Source organism: Hyperolius riggenbachi, chromosome 4, assembly GCF_040937935.1.
Source record: "Hyperolius riggenbachi isolate aHypRig1 chromosome 4, aHypRig1.pri, whole genome shotgun sequence".
NCBI lineage: Eukaryota > Metazoa > Chordata > Amphibia > Anura > Hyperoliidae > Hyperolius > Hyperolius riggenbachi.
Genome location: NC_090649.1, coordinates 370,135,144 through 370,152,103, shown reverse-complemented (window position 1 = coordinate 370,152,103; position 16,960 = coordinate 370,135,144). Strand labels below are relative to the sequence as shown.

The following is a 16,960-nucleotide window of genomic DNA, read 5'->3' as shown; positions in this document are numbered from 1 at the left end:
TGAATCCTGTGAAAAAGGGTTAGAGATTTTGAATTTTTATTGCTGTTCTGTGTCCACCATATGTGAGAATTTTCCAGAAGCAAAAGAAGCAGCAGAAAATAAAAATGTTTTTGTACAGTGGAGAAGGTAGCATCCACAGTGCATTTTTGTTGTTGTCCATCATTTCCTGCCCTGAGGACTTCCAGTTCTTGTATTAAAGCAACAAAGCTCCCCGGAGGTCCCAGGAACAGGAAGTGAGTTAAAATGTATCCAGCAGTGACAGAGACAGCCGCAAAGTACTACAAACCATTTATATCCCTTTTTCTTATTATTTAAGAGTAAAAATTAAAAGAAAAAAAAATCATGGAAATGAGCTTTAACACATCCCAAAACCATACAGATAAGTTAATTGGCATCCCCTTAATTTACGTTGCAGGAGTTTGGATGACCCCTCAGAAAATTACCTGCTACATAGACCACAATACTAATTGTGGTTATAGGGACACCCAGTGGGTGCAGGAAATAATGAGTATAGGTGAAGCGCCGGGGTGGCGGAGAAACCAATAGCAGTGGACATTGCAGCATAAATAGCAGTAGCGGGGGTAGGTTACCATTGCAAATGTTTTCTGTAAGTGGGGGAGGATTAGAGTTAGGAATAGGTAGGGGTAGGTTAGTGCTAGGCTTAGCTAGAGGTAGGTTAGTATTATGATTAGGTAGGGGTAGGTTAGTGTTAGGTATAGATAGCAGTAGGTCAATGTTAGGAGTAGATAGAGGGAGGGTTACTGTGAGAGGAAGGTTAGGTAAAGCAATAATAAAAGATTGGTAAAATTACAATATTCTATTATCGCAGTTATCTAGCGTCCAAGTAGAATTTTTTTCAGCATCCTTTTTTCATATTTGCCTAAATTGGGCCTACACTATGTTGTAAATATGACTGTGGTAGAGGTCAGATTGTGACAAGACTGTATATTCGGTTAAACACTGTGGAAGATGTAAGCACTATATAAATACTGAAAATAATAATAATCCTCAAGTTCTTTGTTTATAGCCCTTTTAAACAGTCATTCTCTGACACCTACATATGCAGATCTTGAGCTCAAACACGGAAATAGCCTGAAACCAGAATGCAAAAAACAAGAAATAAACTAACAGTTTCCTTTTTTTTTGCCCTTCATCTTGCCTCGCGTTTGTCTTTCAGGATGCTCTCAATGCTCTGACTGAAGCTGAACATGTCACAGATGATTTGAAGGCTCAGCTAAATGACCTCTGCAGATTTTCAAAGGACTTGAATGTATATTCTGCTAAAGTTTCTACTCTGATTAAAGAATACAACAGGTATAATTCTATATTTTGTGCAAATAAGGTTCTTTGGCTCCCCTAAGGTAAATCATAAGATACTATTTCCAAAAATAGTCTATAGTTGAGAATTTCTCTGCATTGTGGAAGAATTCACTCAACTAAATTATAACTATAGGGATACATACCAAAGGCAGCGCTAGTCAAAATGCTTATGCAAGCATTTTAACAGTGTAAATTTGTGAAAATGCAGTATGTTGACTGTATGCTGACTGTGTATTGGCAATGTACCTGGATGCCAGATGTGGTGATTCCTAACAGCCCGAGTATTACTCAGACAGTTGGACGATTGCAGTGGTTGTACACTGTTAAACAATGTTTGGAAAACACTGCCATGGGGTAAGATCACATGGCTAAATCCTGGTATAAAATTCAAATCAGGTATTAACAGCGCTCGCCCGGCAGGAAAAATTCACAGTTTAAATGTGCTATTGTGGTAACAGTTCTTTAAAGTCCACATATCATTTCCACCAAGTGCTGCAATCAAGACTCTGGGTTATGTCCAGCTTTAAATGATAATATTCAATGTGATTGCGCTCTCAGTATAAAGATCATACATCCACCTCTCCCCCTCTTCATGGACTCACTCACCAGATGTTGTGGTCTTATGAAAAGACCAAACAGCGCTTTCGGGGTGTATGCCCCCCCCCCCCCCCCCCCCCCCGTTGCCTCACGACCTCACTTGTTCCTCTCCTCAGTAGGTGCTGGCTTTTCCAGTCCGTGTCAGGTTAGGTCCTTGGGGTATAGAGTATGCAAAGAGAAAACAGGAAGACCAGCCTCCTATCGTGTAAATCCGATTTATTTGTAAAAAGTTAAAAAAAACTTTAAAAAGTTTGCTATTTTGAGCCAGCATAGGTTATTACACTTCAGGTTTAGGTAGGAATCAGTTACAGGCAGCCGCCTATGACCCACTTCACCCTTCAGTGTCTAAGTGTTTGCTGCTCAGATAACGCTGAGACGCCAGACCCAGTGGCGGACATACGGCCGTGCAGGCCGTGCCGCCGCACGAGGGCCCCTGAAGTTCCGCTGCTTCAGGGGCCCATTAAGTATTGCAGGTTTTTTTTTATTTAAATTTTTTTTTTTTATGTATTATTTTTTTAACCTGGGGGGCCCAACTCCTGTCCTCCCCCCTCACCTCGCCCCCCCCCCCCCCATGCGGCGGGAGAGCGGAAAATACAAGAAGTCTTCGGCCGGGGCGGCAGCTGCCGCTTGGTCTCCAACTTGGAGACATATCGGAAACTAAGCAGCAGCTGCCTCTAGCGTCTGCTGCAGCCCCGGCCGGAGACTTCCTGTATTTTCTGCTCTCCCGCCGGCTGCAGCGCATACCGGGAGGGGGGCCCCGAGGTGAGTGAGGGAGGATAGGAGTCGGGCCCCCCACCCGGATAGCTACCCACCCGGCTACCTTACCCACCCACCCGGCTACCTACCCCGCTACCTAACCATCCACCCGGCTACCTACCCGGCTACCTAACCAGGCTACCTACCCACCCACCCGGCTACCTAGCTACCCACCCGGCTACCTAACCACCCTGCCGGCTATCTACCTGGCTACCTACCCACCCGGCTACCTACCCACCCACCCGGCTACCTAACCACCCTGCCGGCTACCTACCTGGCTACCTACCCACCCGGCTACCTAACCACCCTGCCGGCTATCTACCTGGCTACCTACCCACCCGGCTACCTAGCTACCCACCCGGCTACCTAACCACCCTGCCGGCTATCTACCTGGCTACCTACCCACCCGGCTACCTACCCACCCGGCTACCTAGCTACCCACCCGGCTACCTAACCACCCTGCCGGCTACCTACCTACCTGGCTACCTACCCACCCACCTGGCTACCTACACACCCACCCGGCTACCTTACCCACCCACCTGGCTACCTACCCCGCTACCTAACCATCCACCCGGCTACCTACCCGGCTACCTAACCAGGCTACCTACCCACCCACCCGGCTACCTAGCTACCCACCCGGCTACCTAACCACCCTGCCGGCTATCTACCTGGCTACCTACCCACCCGGCTACCTACCCACCCGGCTACCTAGCTACCCACCCGGCTACCTAACCACCCTGCCGGCTATCTACCTGGCTACCTACCCACCCGGCTACCTACCCACCCGGCTACCTAGCTACCCACCCGGCTACCTAACCACCCTGCCGGCTACCTACCTACCCGGCTACCTACCCACCCACCCGGCTACCTAACCACCCACCCGGCTACCTAACCACCCACCCGGCTACCTACCCACCCGGATACCTACCTACCCACCCGGCTGCCTAACCACCCGGCTACCTACCCACCCACCCGGCTACCTACCCACCCGGATACCTAACCACCCACCCGGCTACCTACACACCCACCCGGCTACCTACCTACCCACCAGGCTACCTACCTACCTACCCACCCGGCTACCTACCAACCCACCAGGCTACCCACCCACCCACCCAGCTACCTAACCACCCACCTACCCACCCACCAGGCTACCTACCCACCCGCCTACCCAGCCACCCACCAGGCTACCCACCCGGCTACCCAGCCACCCACCAGGCTACTTACCCACCCGGCTAAGGGCTACCTACCTACCCACCAGGCTACCTATCCACCCAACCACCCATGGGAGCTGCGCGCCGGATGGAGGCTGGGACAGGAGGTCTGCTGCTGCAGGTGAGTAAATGTTTTTTTTTAATTATTTATTTTAGCAGGTGTATGTTCTGGGCAGGTCTGCCACATGATTGCGTGTATGTTCTGGGCAGGTCTGCCACATGATTGCGTGTATGTTGTTGGCAGGTCTGCCACATGATTGCATGTATGTTCTGGGCAAATTTGCTACATGATTGCATGTGTTTTCTGGGCAAATCTGCCGACATGATTGCACGTATTTTCTGGGCATATCTGCCGACATGATTGCAGGTATTTTCTGGGCATATCTGCCGACATGATTGCAGGTATTTTCTGGGCATATCTGCCGACATGATTGCACGTATTTTCTGGGCATATCTGCCGACATGATTGCACGTATTTTCTGGGCATATCTGCCGACATCATTGCACGTATTTTCTGGGCATATCTGCCGACATCATTGCACGTATTTTCTGGGCATATCTGCCGACATCATTGCACGTATTTTCTGGGCATATCTGCCGACATCATTGCACGTATTTTCTGGGCATATCTGCCGACATCATTGCACGTATTTTCTGGGCATATCTGCCGACATCATTGCACGTATTTTCTGGGCAAATCTGCCGACATGATTGAATGTATTTTCTGGGCAAATCTGCTCACATTATGTGTATTTTCTTGAGAAAACCTGCACAATTATGTGAATTTTCTGGGGAAAGGGTCACCAAAACTTGGGCCCACTGTCTTTGCGTTGCACTTTTCAAGGGAACCTGAGGTGAGAATAATATTGAGGCTGCCATATTTCTCTCCTTTTAAGCAATACCAGTTGCCTGGTTGCCGTTCTGGTCCTCTGCCTCTTATTCTTTCAACCATAGACCCTGAACAAGCATGCAGCAGGTCAGGGGTTTCTGACAATATTGTGAGAACTGAGAAGATTAAGCTGCATGCTTGTTGCTGGTGTAATTCAGTTTATTACTGCAGCCAAATAGATCAGCAGGGCCGCCAGGCAACTGGTATTGTTTAAAAGGAAATAAATATGGCAGCCTCCATATCACTCTCACCCCGGGATCACTTTAAATTACAGTTAGCTCCGCCCTTATCCGGTCATTGCCACGCCCATTTTTTTGCCGCGGCGCTATGCGCCGCAGGTTCTATCCACGCCCATTTTTTGCGCCGCAGGTTATAGCCGCACCCATTTTTTGCCGCGGCGCGCTTCGCGCGCCGTAGGTCAGGGGGGCCACAATTCATATTTTGCACAGGGGCCCACTGCTGCCTGTGTCCGCCACTGGCCAGACCACAACATTTGGTGAGTGAGTCCATGAAGGGGGGAGAGGTGGATGTATGATCTTTATACTGAGAGCGCAATCACATTGAATATTAAATCCTGGTATACACAAGTCAATTATTCCATTAGATCAGTCAGTCTATTTCATTGTTTCATATATTTAACTTCCAACTTATTCTTATTTTAGAGCTCTGTTGACCATAAGATAAGTGATCAATGTTAAGTCTAGGTTTGAAATAACTATGCTTATTGTGTCACAAAATGCTGTTGATTGTACATGTATCTGTTTTTTACCTCAATCTCTGTTCAGTTGAATTTTGGGAAACCTTTTGTCACTGTCATTTTGTTCTGTTTGGGGCTTTCTTTTCAACAAGATCGACATCGAATGGTGTGTATGCTACAGCAGTTGGTTGATTTTTGAACTAACTTTGTATATTTGTACTGAACAAGTGGATTGGAAGTTTGTCATCTTAAATCATCTTCATTCAAACATTTTTGCTTGCTTAATTTTAGATCCTCTTATTTTCTGAACTGATTTCCTAAAATGTAACTATAGGGGACAGTGGTTTACCCCGGAATCCTATACTATAGTGTTTGTATTGTTTTTAATTTTCCTCGCTTTCATACACGGAACATTAACAAAGCTTTTATGGAATCAAGCAAAATGTTTACTTGAGCATGGGGAATATACATTTTTTATAAACCTCTCTATAAACATCCAATTTTCTAACGCTCTCAGTATTGCATTTTTAACGCTTAGACTGCCGCAGATATCGTTAGGCTTTTCTGTATTCATTATGGACATCTAAATGCATTTTAGTACAAAGCCTGCCACCGGTGTCTATTGGTTTGTTTAGCTTTATGCCTAGTACACACCATACAATTTTCTGTTACATTTTTCTGTTAGATTTTCTGTAAGTTTTTCTGTAATTAGATTATTTTCTGTAAAGTACTGGTAGAGACTGGTCATTATCTCTGGTGCTTTGTCTGCTGATTATCTCCCGCTGAGTAGAATAATGCTTAATTGCTAGGCAGATAGATGGTTAGATAGATAATTTCCAAAAACATGTTGGAAATTATCTATCTGGCAGGTAAATCTAACAGAAAATCTTACAGAAAATTGTATGGTGTGTACTAGGCATTAGGCATTGTCAGCAAAGACACTGAACCACAGGTTGACCCCACTGATGTCTATTGGTATTTTTGTCTCTCCTGTGCCATGGATGTCTAACGTCTATGGATATCTAGGTATTTAGTGCATAGATCTTGGCTCAACTTTCTTCTTGACTTGAAATTATTTAAATTATGAAAATGTTACTGCAAATCTATGCAGCTTGGAAAATGGACCAATCAAATGCTTCCATGGCAAGATTTGACAATGTATTTACATTTTCATAATTCGTATAATTCTGTATCATAATAATTAGCATAATTCTCAATCATCTCAAATGTATTTGTACCTCAATAACAGCTTTATTGACTAATGTGGACTTTGGTACCGGTACATGTAGCTTTTTGGCAAGACATTTCAAACATCGCTAGCATTGGCGTGTTGCTTTTTCAAAAGTTAGCTGGCAGTGTAAGTGTTAAAGGGACTCCGAGCAGTGCAGAATCTATGGAAAGATGCATATCATTTTAAAGCTCTCTTTCTCCTCTTTCCAATGATATATAAACCACCGCCCTACGCCTTTTAGTTTTCACTATTTTCGCGATTGAAATTGCCGCGGCCGTGATTTCAATCGCGAAAATAAAGAAAACTAAAAGGCGTAGGGCGACAATTTAGGTGTCGCCAGAAAGAGGAGAAAGAGAGCTTTAAAATTATATCCATCTTTCCATAGTTACATTGTATTACATAGGCCAACTTTTTCTGCTGAATGGAGCTGCTGACACTGGGGAAAGTGTCGTCCTGTGTAATACAAGTAACTATGGAAAGATGGATATCATTTTAAAGCTCTCTTTCTCCTCTTTCTGGCGACACTTAAATCGTTTCCCTACGCCTTTTAGTTTTCTTTATTTTCGCGATTGAAATCACGGCCGCGGCAATTTCAATCGCGAAAATAGCAAAAACTAAAAGGCGTAGGGCGGCGGTTTATATATCATTGGAAAGAGGAGAAAGAGAGCTTTAAAATGATATGCATCTTTCCATAGTTTCTGCACTGCTCGGAGTCCCTTTAAGACATTATAATACATTTCAGTTATATCTAATGTAATGTATTGTTCATGGATGCAAGTACAGAGATGTTCTCGCATCCAAGGACTACATCTTCTGGCATGCATTGTTTCACATGCGTACATGCATGAGAGAAAGAGATCCTGACGGGTGATACAAAATGTGCTTCAGTCCCGGTCGATCATGGAATATTTAGTGCATCATGTATGGTCGGGGCAAGAGGAGCAGCACTCCATAGGTAAGTAGCGAGGCTTACCCTAGCCCTTGCCCTCCAATGGCAGACTACATTATGAGCCTGTTTAGGAAAAAAATATCCCTGGTGCTCAGTGCTCTTTAAATGTTTCCTTAATTGGTTGACATGAGTTTTCTGCACCTAAAAATCCTGCCTCAGGATAATGCAGTGCATTTAGAGAGTAACGTGCATGTTCACAGTGGCAGTGAGGCGTACTTTCACTGTACGATATGCCTCACTGGTTGCAGGCAACATTGCTGGCAACGTTAGTGCACAATGCGACATTTCGTATATGTTGTGATGCTGTTGAAGAACAAACGCATTGCAGCATTACATTCATAGTGTAGCCTAAAAGGTTTTGCTGGAGTTGGACTTGACAGTTCTGTATACAGATTCCTCATCACCTCTCAAGTATGTTTTTGTTTGTCTTTCTGTGTCTGAAGGTTTTGCTTACAAGCCTCAAAGGGCTGCCAAAGTAAAGAACAAGCTTTACAGCAGAGATTCCGCACAGCCTTCAGGGACTTTCAGCAGTGGCTCATAAATGCAAAAGTGGTGACTGCCAAGTGCTCTGATATTCCAGATAGCATTACTGAAGTATCAGCCAGTCTGGAGAAAATTCAGGTATGAAACAAGCTTTAAAGCCTTCTTTGAATTCCTCTTGAAAAGTATTAGTTTGTTGGATGTAATTTTCAATTTTATTATTATGTCTGAGTATCTTCCCTGCAAATTGTGTTGCGAAAATTATTCTCCTAATAAGCAAATCTCCACTGACTGGAGGAGAAATGTAAATATAGGCAGTCAACGTATTTAAAGAGACTCTGAGGTCTCTTTTTTACCTGCTTTTCTCATAAAACCCTCTTCAACATGAATGCCTCACTTGAATCGCCGCAACCCTGCGACAGATGGGTGATTTATTAGTGTGAGCTCGCAGGGCTTTACTTCCTAGAAGAGGCAGAGCTTTGTGTTGTAGCTCTGTTTCCTCCACAATCAATCTCTGCCGATCGCCGCCTCTCCCGCCCCTCTAATCTAATTTCACTGAGAGGGGCAGGGAGGAGGCAGAGATCTGCAGAGATTGATTGCAGAGAGGCTGAGATACAGCTCAAAGCTCTGCATCTCCAGAGCAGCACAATCTGCGACCTGCAAAGTCGTAGAACTTTGCAGGTCGTTTTTTCAGTAATAAATCACCTATCTGCCACGGGGATGCGGCGATTCAAGTGGGGCATTCATGCTGAAGGGGATTATATGAGAATAGCAGTAAAAAAACGAGACTTCAGAGTCTCTGAAAACTCCTTGTTAATTAACTTGGTGCCAGGGGTAAAAAAAAAGCAGAAACAAAAGCAAAAACAGCAAACAAAACATATAAATAGAAATACAAAATCTACAAGGCCGTCTGGGTGACAAAAAAGGAAAAAAAAACATTGATATAAAACATTCAAACCATGATTTCTATGATTAGATAAACCTATATCTCAAATGCATCAATTCGTAAGACACGTTGCAGTAAATACGGTATACAGGTATACCATTAAAAAAATATATACTGTATATTAAATAATAAGATAAGCATATTTTTTTTCATTGACCAAAGGTTTGTTTATTAGAGAAATAATACAATAGCATACAAGTAATTTTTAAAGGTAAATGACAAAAGAACCATAAAAAGGAAATATTCACTATGAATGGTACTTGACGGAATAGAGAGGAACAAAAAGAATAATAAAGGATAATCAAGCATATAACAATCCAGAATGACCGATAAATATGAGCTGCAATAGGTTATAGCAGTCAGTACACACCCAACATTATTACATGTACATACTGCTTAGCCAGCATTTCCAAATGCGAGAGAATTTATCATGGCATCCTCTATGTTTGTAAATAAGTTTTTCATATGGTAGAGGTAAAAATGCTTCTGTATCGTGTTAGCCAAACAATATATGTAGGTAGAAAAAAACAAAAGGTATTACTTTTACAAGACTTTGGTTTTTTATACCTTCATATGGTAGAGAGGATTTAACTTTAATTTTCCAGTCATCCAGAGAGATGCAGGTAGATGACATCCAGTGGAAGGCCACATATTGCTTAGCGGCAAAAAGGGTTTCCTGTTTCCAAAGGTTCGCTACGGGGGGACATTGCCAATGCATATGTAAAAAAGAAGGACGTTGCAGCATACATTTGGAGCAGTTGGCCGAAGCAGCAGGTGAGTATTTAACAAGTTGAGAAGGTGGCAAGTAAATTTGATGGAGAATGTAAATTTGAGTGATCACACACGCAGGGTGAGACGATTTTGGGAGTGGAAAGGCTGCAGAATATGTTTGTTTGAAAAATGTTTATTTTGTCTATTTATTATAAATAGGAACTCCAGTGACATATGGTATGTATGTATAGTATAAAATGTAGTAAATGACTCAGGATATTCACTTTTATGTTAAGTATCCTGTGTTCAGCTTTAGAAAAAAGTCCTATATCTACTGTATATACAGTGGGATGCGAAAGTTTGGGCAACGTTGTTAATCGTCATGATTTTCCTGTATAAATCGTTGGTTGTTACGATAAAAAATGTCAGTTAAATATATCATATAGGAGACACACACAGTGATATTTGAGAAGTGAAATGAAGTTTATTGGATTTACAGAAAGTGTGCAATAATGGTTTAAATAAAAATAGGCAGGTGCATAAATTTGGGCACCACAAAAAGACATGAAATCAATATTTAGTAGATCCTCCTGTTGCAGAAATTACAGCCTCTAAACACTTCCTGTAGGTTCCAATGAGAGTCTGGATTCTGGTTGATGGTATTTTGGACCGTTCCTTTTTACAAAACATCTCTAGTTCATTCAGGTTTGATGGCTTCCGAGCATGGACAGCTCTCTTAAACTCACACCACAGATTTTCAATTATATTCAGGTCTGGGGACTGAGATGGCCATTCCAGAACGTTGTACTTGTTCCTCTGCATGAATGCCTTAATGGATTTTGAGCAGTGTTTAGGGTCGATGTCTTATTGAAAGATCCAGCCCCGGCGCAGCTTCAGCTTTGTCACTGATTCCTGGACATTAGTCTCCAGGATCTGCTGATACTGAGTGGAATCCATGCGTCCATCAACTTTGGCAGGATTCCCAGCGCTGGCCGCACATCCCCACTGCATAATGGAGCCACCACCATATTTTACTGTAGGTAGCAGGTGTTTTTCTTGAAAAGTTGTGTTGTTTTTGCTCCATGCATAACACCCCTTGTTATGCCCAAATAACTCAATTTTAGTTTCAGCAGTCCACAGCACCTTATTCCAAAATGAAGCTGGCTTTTCCAAATGTGCTTTAGCATACCTCAAGCGGCTCTGTTTATGCTGTCGGCGGAGAAAAGGCTTCCTCTGCATACAGCATCTTATAAAGTGCGCCGAATGGTTGAACGATGCACAGTGACTCTATCTGCAACAAGATGATGTTGTAGGTCTTTGGTGCTGGTCTGTGGGTTGACTCTGACTGTTCTCACCATTTGTCGCTTCTGTTTATCCGAGATTTTTCTTGGTCTGCCACTTCGAGCCTTAACTTGAACTGAGCCTGTGGTCTTCCATTTACTCAATATGTTCCTAACTGTGGAAACAGAGAGCTGCAATATCTGAGACAGCTTTCTGTATCCTTCCCCTAAACCATGATGGTGATCAATCTTTGTTTTCAGGTTATTTGAGAGTTGTTTTGAGACCCCCGTGTTGCTACTCTTCAGAGAAATTTAACAGAGGAGGTTAACTTACAATTGACCCCCTTAAATACTCTTTCTTATAATTGGATTCACCTGTGTATGTAGGTCAGGGGTCACTGAGCTTACCAAACCAATTTGAGTTCCAATAATTACTGGTAGTTCTAAAGGTTTTTGGAATCAATAAAATGACAAATTTATGCACCTGCCTAATTTTATTTAAAGGGACTCCGAGCTCATCTAAAAAATAAAAGTTGTACTCACCAGGGGCTTTCTCCAGCCCAGTGCTGGTCGGGAGGTCCCACGCCGGCGTCCTGGCTCCTCTCCTTCTCCCCGCTCCGGAATGGCTGACAGGCCGCAGCCCGGGCGACACTCTCCCGAGTGTCGGGCTGCTTCTTCCACATATGACGCGGATTACGTCACACGCCGGCCGCCTCGCGTCATCACGGCGGCCGGCGTGAAAGTACTGCGCACGCGCGATTAAAGCGCGCATGCACAGTACTTTCACGCCGGCCGCCGTGATGACGCGAGGTGGCCGGCGTGTGACGTAATCCGCGTCATATGCGGAAGAAGCAGCCCGACACTCGGGGGAGTGTCGCCCGGGCTGCGGCCTGTCAGCCATTCCGGAGCGGGGAGAAGGAGAGGAGCCAGGACGCCGGCGTGGGACCTTCCGACCAGCACTGGGCTGGAGAAAGCCCCTGGTGAGTACAACTTTTATTTTTTAGATGAGCTCGGAGTCACTTTAAACAATTATTGCGCAATTTCTATGAATGCAATAAACTTCTCAAATATCACTGTGAGTGTCTCCTATATGATATATTTAGCAGACATTTTTTTTATTGTAACAACCAATGATTTATACAGAAAAATAATGACGATTAACAACGTTGCCCACACTTTCACATTCCACTGTATTGCTGTATATTATGTAACCCTGGCCTCCCACTGATGTTAAGCTTAGGTTGTTTATAATGCAGAATTCCTCTCCCAGTGCACCCTGGGAGACCAGGTGTTATTTCTACTGACTTCGGGACACACAACAGACAAAGCATTCATGCACTTTTCAGCATTATTGAAAACCACACTTTTCTTTAACTACTAGCTGACCGCATCACGCCGATGGGCGTGGCCGCAGCGGCAGCCCCAAGACCGCCTAACACCGATCGGCGTAAAGTCCTGGGGCTCTGTTTTGCAGGAGATCGCACGCAGGCTGCTTGGTGGGTTGAGCAGAACTCCGCCTTCAGTCTATTAGACGGAAAAAACGTTGTCTAATTACATTGCACAGCACTGTGATCTGCAGTAGTGCTGCACTGGGGTCCCCCTGGGGCACTAGAGAATGATCGGCTCTCATGGGCTGAAGCCTATGACAGCCGATCGCCGTGCTGTGTTGTGCGGCCCTCTAGCTTGGCCTTAAAGCTGCACTGGCCAATTTAACAAAAAATAGGCTGGTCTTTACGTGGTTTAGCACTGTGGTCCTGAAGTGGTTAATTGGTCTGCAAGATTTCTGACTAATTTTAATCCATTGTAAATGTTTCAGGAGTGCCTTTCTGAAAATGAAAATGGTCAGCAGAAACTACAGATAGTGGCATCTAGAGGTGATCTGTTGGTCAGCATTATGCCTGAGGAGAAAACAAAAAATATCCAACAGAAGGTCCAAACAGCAAAAGAGGATTGGAAATTGTTCATCACATCTCTTCATCAAAAGGAATCTGCACTAGAGGTTGAGTCTTACCGTAGTACATAATAAAGGGTTGATGCTTAGCTGAGAAAGTGACATAACATGAGTATGTATGTTTTTGGAATAGCAAATAATCAGTGTGTTGCAGTTTGTTTGTTTTACTGTTGTGGAAATCCGCAACTTAGTGGGGTGGATTTATCGACCGGGCTTAAAGAGATTGGAGAAAATGATGTCTGTAGCAACCAATGTGTTTTTCGCTGATAGCAAATCCACTTTTGTACTTGTTTTAGGTGTCCCTGTCTTGATAACTCAGCTGTTTTATTGTGTGCTTCATATATGACTTTCTTTGTTCATTGTAGAATTTAAAGGTTCAGATGAGAGACTTTGAAACAAGTGCTAACCCAGTTCAGGAATGGCTCAGCAACACTGAGCGAATAGTTCAAGACAGTAATAATCGCCTCCATGACCTTCCCTCTAAAAGGAAGGAACAGCAGAAGCTGCAGGTATCTCCGAATCCTTCTCTACCTAGTGTGCTCTATCTGTGTGCTTATAGCTGCCTAACCTTTTATTTGCACAATACATAGTAACATCACTAGAATGGTCTTTGTTTCCGTCATGCTCTGATCCCATAATACCTAATATGATGTGTCCAACGTAAGGTCTTATTCTGCCTAAAACTGATGTTTGAGTTCTGAGAGGACATTAGTAGGATGAATCACCAGCAGGTGGCACATCTTACTTTTCAAAAACTCCATTTGTGAGATACTTCTGTCTTACCTCTCCAACAGTCACTTTCTTGACATCCCACTGCATTGGTTCTTCTACGTATTTTTCAGGAGGCCATGACTCCACCATTTTATTCTGGCATGGTCATGTGGTGTGTGTGGTCACTTCTCATGCTGTTATTTCAGTGATGTTGTTGTAGAGAGACATAATAAACCAACATGTAATCCAGTTACCATCAGTTATGCAAAGTTTAAAACAAAGATCAGTTTTGGGTGGAGCTGGCCTGTAATCTAACACGTTGTTCCTTGCTACTACTAATGTCTGGCTGATGTTGCATTTTTTCTCCTCTATCTGAAATGTGCTTGTGCCCTCCAGTCTATCCTGGAAGAAATAGCCTGTTATGAGCCACAGATCACCAGACTGAAAGAGAAAGCTCAGCAATTGAGAAAAGGACAGTCTGCCAGCAAAACCTGTGTGCACAGGGTGTCTCAGCTGTCTGCTCAGTATCTAGCATTAAACAATCTAACCAAGGTAATGTGTCTCTCCGTGCTTGCCGCCTATGTGTTCCTCTTGATGCATACTCTGTGTTGCTATGCTTGATGTCACATAATGGAGCATGGACCATTTTTCTGGACTGCTTGAGCCATATTCTGTATAATCCCCATACATATTCAGTTCAATTGGCTCTTGAAAAGTGTGTGTCACATTCTTTTAATCATGAAGGTAAGTGTATGTTATCATGGTAGTGCTTTGACATTGTGTTTATGGACAGTTAGTGGAAATTCCATCATCTTCATCATCCTCATGGTTATAAAACAGAAACATAAGCAAGTTAAAGGCCCATTGTCACAAAAACAATTTGACATTTAAAATACATTTGTCGTAAACTGCAATATAAATTATTATTTATTTCCTGTCTTTGTCACTTGTAGCAGCTTTGAATTTGACAGATCTGAACCTGTTACCGACAGGTTTTGGGACCAATTAACCCCTAATCTAAACCTCATAGGGGATTCTCAAAAATGTACATTAAAACTGTTCTTTTCAATTTTTGGAGGCCCTGCAGGAATCACAAGACATTGTGACATGGAGACCACTAAGTAATGTGAGGAAAAGGAAAACTGGAAGCTAGCAATAAGATAACAGAGGCACCAAAAGGATAAAAGGGACTAAATGAGCTTAAAAAACAATTTGGTAATAGAGGAGGCAGTGGTGGACTTACCCCCTCCAAGCAGATCACACGACCGTAGATTTTCAGTCAAAAAACGTTTATTGGGTACTCCAAAATAAAGTGCAACGCGTTTCACAGGTTAAACCTGCTTCCTCAGGCAATACAGATAGGAGTAAAAAGCATCTGCTAGTAACATCAAAGCTGAGCGCTTCTGGGACACACAGAGGCGCTCAGCTTTGATGTTACTAGCAGATGCTTTCTTACTCCTATCTGTATTGCCTGAGGAAGCAGGTTTAACCTACGAAACGCGTTGCACTTTATTTTGGAGTACCCAATAAACGTTTTTTGACTGAAAATCTACAGTCGTGTGGTCTGCTTGGAGGGGGTAAGTCCACCACTGCCTCCTCTATTACCAAATTGGTTTTTAAGCTCATTTTAGTTCCTTTTATCCTTTCGGCGCCTCTGTTATCTTATTGCTACATTGAGTCCACCCTAGGTGGAGGGTTGTACCCACTTCCTTCTTCTACTACAGAGAGCGACTTCTTAATCCTGAGTGGGGCCAGGACAATCTCCCCACCTGCCTTGTCAGTGGTTGCCTAATGGTAACCCTGGTTTGTGAGTACTACATTTTGAATTATTCTATAAATCTTCCATTACCAGTACATACTACACTATATTGGGCTCTTGGTGTTCTCCTCTTTTCGTAAACTGGAACCTGTACAGGTTCCAGGTACAAGCTGTACAAGTATTTGGGAAGAAGAGGATTTCTGATCTGTCCTCAGTTGGATAGAGATTGATGCCCTACCACTTTGCACACTTGCCAAGCATCAATCACATCACTAGTGGAACAATTGATTTCCTATATGGAGCCTGCACAGGAATGGGAGGCAATGTGACATGGAGGCCAAGGCAGAAGGGTGACATTGAGAGGCGTTACTTTTTGGAGAGTAGGGGAATGGTGAAAATGGTTACTAGTTGCCTGAGCACTTGCCACAGGTAGGAGGGGAGGAGGAAACATGGGGAGAACCTTCAGAGTTTTGTTGCTGGTTCCAATGATTTGTGGTTTTGCCTCTAGTGACACAACCTTACTTTTATTCCCAATAAAAACAGGGATCAATTTCCTAGCACACTGCACACTTGATTAGAAGATTTCAGTAGAAATCTATCAAGCATCGCTCAAACCACTTTAGTTGTATTACTCAATGTAGTTTAATGCTATGTAATGATCAATCCTCCGATGCATCACGACCCCTCCTCATACAGCAAACGTTCACCATTTTTCGAAACGTCATCAGCTTCAAATAATAAACTACTCAAAATCAACCTAACGTTGATCAATCAGTTACGTGATAGGAAGTAGGTTTCTAGAGCCTTCAATCAAAGTGATTGAATCAGGTCTAAAAATTAGTGAGTATGCTTACCTTTACATGCAGTCCCTGTACAATCTCTGTCACAGGGTCTGCATAATTGGCATTTTTAGTAATATGTTCATTTTCTGTGCAGGAGAAAATGTCAAAAATGGATCGAATTGTTGTTGAGCATCAGCAGTTTTCTCATGGCATGACAGAGCTTCAGGATTGGATAAATGATTCTATTCACATGCTGCAATCCTATTGTCATCCAACGGCTGATAAAAGTGTCCTTGACAGCAGGATGTCCAAGCTGGAGGTAACCATACCACAAGATTGTTTTTAATTTCATACATCATCATATAATCTGTGAGTTAGCAAATAATTAATTTAAAAAGTAAGATGATAAGACCTTATTTGCCCTAAATACATAATGCAAGCTCAGACATCAGTTCTTAGGGTGAGTTCACACTGATGTCAATTCTTGTCATTTAGGCTCTATTCCTGGTTAAGCAGGAGAAGGAAATTCAGATGAAGATGATCTTAACTCGAGGAGAATCAGTTCTGAGAAATACATCTCCAGAAGGAGCATCTGCCATCCACAACCAGCTCCAAGATCTTAAGGACTCCTGGGCTTCCTTACTGTCCTCCTGTATACAGTGTAAAAGGTACTAAGTATTAATGTGGTAC

At 43.3% G+C, this 16,960-nt stretch overlaps 1 protein-coding gene across 12 annotated transcripts in view; it reads left to right on the top strand.

Moving 5' to 3' along the window:
- The window catches only part of SYNE1 (spectrin repeat containing nuclear envelope protein 1), a 707,535-nt gene that overhangs the window by 399,924 nt on the left and 290,651 nt on the right, over nucleotides 1–16,960 (top strand). For 11 of the 12 annotated variants that reach the window (XM_068232018.1, XM_068232025.1, XM_068232014.1 and 8 more), the window contains 7 exons: nucleotides 1,178–1,314; nucleotides 8,094–8,271; nucleotides 12,884–13,066; nucleotides 13,384–13,527; nucleotides 14,126–14,281; nucleotides 16,425–16,589; nucleotides 16,766–16,938. In XM_068232018.1, coding sequence (XP_068088119.1) covers nucleotides 1,178–1,314; nucleotides 8,094–8,271; nucleotides 12,884–13,066; nucleotides 13,384–13,527; nucleotides 14,126–14,281; nucleotides 16,425–16,589; nucleotides 16,766–16,938 — 1,136 coding nt within the window. The remainder of the gene's footprint in view (nucleotides 1–1,177; nucleotides 1,315–8,093; nucleotides 8,272–12,883; nucleotides 13,067–13,383; nucleotides 13,528–14,125; nucleotides 14,282–16,424; nucleotides 16,590–16,765; nucleotides 16,939–16,960) is intronic. The other variant, XM_068232015.1, reaches the window with a different exon arrangement.